This window comes from Gymnoscopelus microlampas (genome assembly GCF_963454915.1).
Source record: "Gymnoscopelus microlampas genome assembly, chromosome: 19".
In the NCBI taxonomy this organism is placed as follows: domain Eukaryota; kingdom Metazoa; phylum Chordata; class Actinopteri; order Myctophiformes; family Myctophidae; genus Gymnoscopelus; species Gymnoscopelus microlampas.
This window is the reverse complement of record NC_139956.1, coordinates 35,805,221-35,810,220: the sequence shown is the minus strand read 5'-3', so window position 1 is coordinate 35,810,220 and position 5,000 is coordinate 35,805,221. Positions and strand designations below refer to the sequence as shown.

Sequence of the window (5,000 nt, the reverse complement as noted above, 5' to 3'; positions counted from 1 at the left end):
AGCATTGGCAGACTCCGCCCTCATAGGAATAGAATTAAAGTTTGGTGTGACGTAGATGTACAACCTCGCAGCGTGGAATCTAACATGACGCAGATTCTTTCCCGGTTTTAATGGGTTAAAAGTACAAGTACGCTCCTGTAACCTTCTCTCTCCAACAACGATTATTATGTTATTATTTACGTTTTTCCCAGGGATCGGTTCCGCACCATGATCAACGTGCTGGGCGACGCCTACGGCGCTGCCATCGTCCAGAGGCTGTCCCGGCGGGAGCTGGACCGGATGGACGTGACCTCGGACGTGGACGTGGCCAACCCCTTCGCCCTGGAGACCACGCTGGACGACGAGGAGAGCGAGAAGAAGTCCTACGTCAACGGAGGCTTCACCGTCGACAAGACGGACGCCATCTCCTTCACCGAGACCTCGCAGTTTTAAAGGGTCTTCCGGGAGGGGGGGGGGGGGGCTCTGGCTCCAGGGATTGGGGGATGGGGTATCGATGGGGGCGGGGGTGGGGGGGTACACACAGAAAAATAAACGGCTCTTAGATGGTTCTTTTAAAACAGTGGTTCTTAACCAGTGGGACGGGACCCCCAGAGAGGTCACCACATGATTTATTTTTATTTATCTATTTTTTTTTGGGGGGGGGATTCCAGATGACATTGAAGTGACAATTTAAGGACTTTTAAGACATTTGAATGAATACCTCAACAACAAAAAAAAGAAAGACAAGAAGAAAAAGACCATTATTGCATCCGAAGTAATCAACAAACTATACTATAAAAACAATTTAGAAAATAGCCGATCTACAAGCCCGCAACGTGAGACGTTGTAAGCTTGTAGATCAGCTATTTTCACAATATGTATCTGTGGAACCGAGTCAAACTAAGTGCTTGTCATCAGGGTGGGGGGTCCTCAGTTCAAATAAGATCCTTTTTTTTTGGGGGGGGGGGGGGGGTCACAGCCTGAAACGGTTGAGAACCACTGCTTTAAAGGGCGATAATGGTTTCCAAGAAGAGCCATCACCTACTAAAGAAGTTTTATTTAATGAATGGTTCTTCAAGTTCATCATATATGGTTCTGGATTTTTTTGGTGGAACCAGAAATGGTTCCTCAAATAATATATTTTTGAGGCACCTTTAAGCCACTTAAAGTCTTAAACCATAGCATCCCAATTTTGGACAAGTCTTAGTAGGCGAGCATTTGCCGAAAATAGCATCTACTGTATAAGCTATAAGCATCTATAAGCTCACAATGAGCTTGCCGATCAGTTATTTTCGACGAAGAGAGTCTAAAGGGTTCTATCTGGAGCCAAAAGTTCTTCTATGACATTTTCCGGATCCAATCCTTGATTTTTCTGTGTGTAAAGAAGAAGAAAAAAAAGTGCCATGCTGCTTCCAAAAGGGGGAGCACCGTCCATGATGTGCTGTCACAGTGCCATTAACGAGAGAGGGGACCCATTCCACGAGACCCCCTTGACCCCGAGCTCGAAACATTAGCAATAGCTGCCTCCCTTCTCTCGCGCACGCTCTTCTTCAAAAGCTTGTGTCCACCACGAACGCCCTTCAACGCCCTTCATAATCACGCGGGCGGGAATCTGTGCGGTCCTTGAAAAACCAGCACTAGATGAAAGAAAGCGCTTCCTTCCACCGCTGACATGTGCCAAAACCAAGTAAGAGTTTTCTTTTCTCAAATAAAATACTTTTTATCTTCTTTTTTTGTCCAGGCGCAAAGAGCCTGTCGTGTGTGTGTGTGTGTGTGTGTGTGTGTGTGTGTGTGTGTGTGTGTGTGTGAAGGAGAGAGAGAGACATTGTTTGACATGTTTAACAGTGTCACAAAGCTGAGTTGAATTCATTTTTGCGACAAAAAGAAAAGCATGAGAAATTAGAAATAGGGTAGATGTTGACATGAAGCAACTTGATTCAAAACTCTTCAATCCAGATTTTTTTTAAAGTAAACAAACCTGAATTCTGTGTTTTACACTTAAAGTCATACTGTGTAACATTCATTTTATTGGTATTTTGTTATTTTGTATTTTATATTCTATTATTTGGCAACACGTTGACTGCACTGAACAAAACCACAAATATGAATGTTGCAGGGTCGTGCAATAGCTCTGAGGATATTATGGAACGCAACAACTTTGCTGTCAGAAATGGTCTGTATTAAAGACCTGGTGAAATAAAAAAATAATATTTTGTGTATTTTTATATCAAAGGTCCCTTAAAGTCCAATTTTAATTACTTCCTGTAAACGGAAACGTACTGCGTGATGACATAGATAGACCGAATATACAGTAAATTAATCTTGATTTCTTTCACCTGTGTGATTCCCATAGCTCACGTTCCTCCACTCGCACCTGATTTTAATTAAGGAGACACTGTTGGGCTACTCTACCATACAGATTGGACATTTCATTCAACAACAAATAAAAGTTACATGGTGCCGCCTTAACATTTTGTATACATTTCCGGTGTCATTTTGGCTTGAGTATCAGGGGGCCGACACTTGCAATGAAAGAAATTGTGTTTAAAAAACACATTTATGTGGAATGGTTATTGTGGAAAAAATATATACCAGTGGAAAGGTTAGACTATATTGAAATGAACGTGTTTAATTGAAAAAGGTTACACGGTATGACTTTAAAACTTTGCTTTATCCATTTTCTGTCTGGTTTAAGGATAACTGTTGAGTGTGTGTACCTGTCGAATCTCAGTGTCCAATAATCTAGTGCTTTATATCTCTGACTATATATTCAAACTGTGCCAAACTTAAAAAAGAAAATCGAAAAAAAAATCTTCATACATTTGCTTGATGCAGAAGATCACTGGTCATGAACAGATTTTTTAAACGTATTCTGTAAGTGTTCTTATCAATTAAAGACTGAAAAGAAGAGCAAATATATACGTTGGGCACAAGAAGCGTATGAAATCATTGAACACTGTGAAATATACAGACTTTTTTTTTTTTTTTTCATAACCGAACTAACCGACTGAAAACTTCATACATAGTATTGAGCTGGGATGAAGGCACAGCAACACATGATATCGTTGCTGCCGGGCTGAAACCTCTTCTCTCCATATTCTAACGTTTTGTGTTTTTTCGTAATTTAACGCCCTTCTTGATCATACTACAGCGACACACGAAAGCATCAAAAGTAGCAGATCTACAAGCTCGAAACGCGGCACGAAACGGCGCGTTTCGAGCTTGTCGATCTGCTACTTTTGCTATTTGTTTATCGACATTTTGGACGGTTTCCACCCGATAGCGGCGATATCGTTGTGATATTATATCGATCTGTTGTGTCTCCCTATGTTGTGCTTTCTTAGATCCGTCCAATTTCACTTACCTGTTCTGAGGGATTTGTGTCAAAAATAAGCTAAAAAGTGCCATCTTTTAAAGAGAATGCGTTTGTTTTATTTATTCTGTTGTAAAACACATCTACAGTATACGCACATAATGTATCATTGTTAGGCAGTTGTTGATCCTTAGCAAAGAATGTATCATGGTGGGTTTTTTTGGGAGTCAGACTCATCATGCAATACCTTGTCTCTATTGACACAGGGATCGGTCGCATACAGTAGCCTACAGTGTGGTACACTTTGCCCTGGGTTAACCCAATGCATCCGTGTCATTAGATGTCTTTGGCCATTAAAAAATAGCAGATCTACAAGCTCATAGTGCCGCGCTATGAGCTTGTAGATCTGCTATGTTTTGAAAAATCTTGAAACTTTGTGCAAATCTTTGAATACATAGTTTTTAAAGTGAGCATTTGTAACTCAAATCTTTGCTTCTGGGGGGGGTTCCCTGGAACAAAACATTTTGAGATGGGGGTCCGCGGCCAAATGAATATCTAAAAATGAGTTCTAAATCCTAACAGTATGTTGCTACTGTATATCAGTGGTGCTCCAACTTTTGCATATCAAGGACCCCCAAGATGTATTTGGGACCACATATTTTAAGACCCCCCATCTCAAAATATGTTGTTCCAGGGAACCCCCAGAAGCACAGATCGGAATTCAAAATGTCAGCTTTAAAACATATATATATATATACACACACATATATTCAAAGACTTGCACCAAATGTTCACGATTTTTCGCGAACCATCGCTCCAATGAAGAGCAGCGAAACAATGCAGCGGTATCAACGTTTATACTGCATATCTACAGTATGGTCATCACGTCCTCGTCGTTGAACTGAGGAGTCCTGCAGGTTGGTTGGGGTGTATGGTCAGCAAGGAGAGAAAATAGGGGAGATAGACACACAAAGAAATGTCTTCCACTTGTAAAACAGCCCACAGGAATGTGTGTCTGACTCTTGCAAACAATCTATGTTGGGCCTAGTTAACAACAGCTTAATATTTGTTAATTGTTAACATAAAGCAATAATGTTGGAATTGCAACATTTTGAATTAAACGACTTCCTTCTCGTCCAGAACTTTGGACTTCCGTCCGGTTAAGGGCAACAATCCTGATGACATAAACTGTAGGAAGGTCTGGATGAATAAACACTCTTCATTCTTATCACAGTGCTCACCAGGTCATGCTTTCTCTCATTACGACATGGTGGATCTGTTTTATTTTTATTTGTATTTTTTTTTGGTGGGGATTATGTTTTATCCCTGCTTCTGGTCAGCCTGAATTACATACAGTACATGCATTTCCTTTTGGGAAATGAAGATGGTCCGATGTGTTTGACGATATCAAAATGTAATAATTGAATTAAAAACAATGTGTGTTAACCACATTAACCTTGGTGTATACCTACAGTATTTGGGGCACATTTTCAAAATGTCTCAAAAAATTAAAAAATGTATATGTTTTTGTCGTTTGTTGAAAATAGCCAATCTACAAGCTCACAACGTGCTAGATTTGTGATGGGTTGCAAGCTTGTAGATCGGCTACTTTAACTATTTGTCATACAAAGAGCTATATAGGGTTTAACTGGTTAACAAAATCCCCCGTGTCTATTCCCCAAAATCAACCCCCCCCCCCCCCCTCCCA

The 5,000-nt window shown here is 40.6% G+C and overlaps 1 protein-coding gene across 1 annotated transcript in view; it reads left to right on the top strand.

Annotated features, from left to right (window-relative positions):
• Window positions 1-432, top strand: part of slc1a1 (solute carrier family 1 member 1) — a gene marked incomplete at both ends in the record, with an annotated part of 30,289 nt that extends 29,857 nt beyond the window's left edge. Inside the window, one exon of the mRNA XM_084042374.1 lies at window positions 192-432. Within this exon, the coding sequence (XP_083898500.1) occupies window positions 192-432 (241 nt within the window). The remainder of the gene's footprint in view (window positions 1-191) is intronic.
• Between the last annotated feature and the right edge of the window lie 4,568 nt (window positions 433-5,000).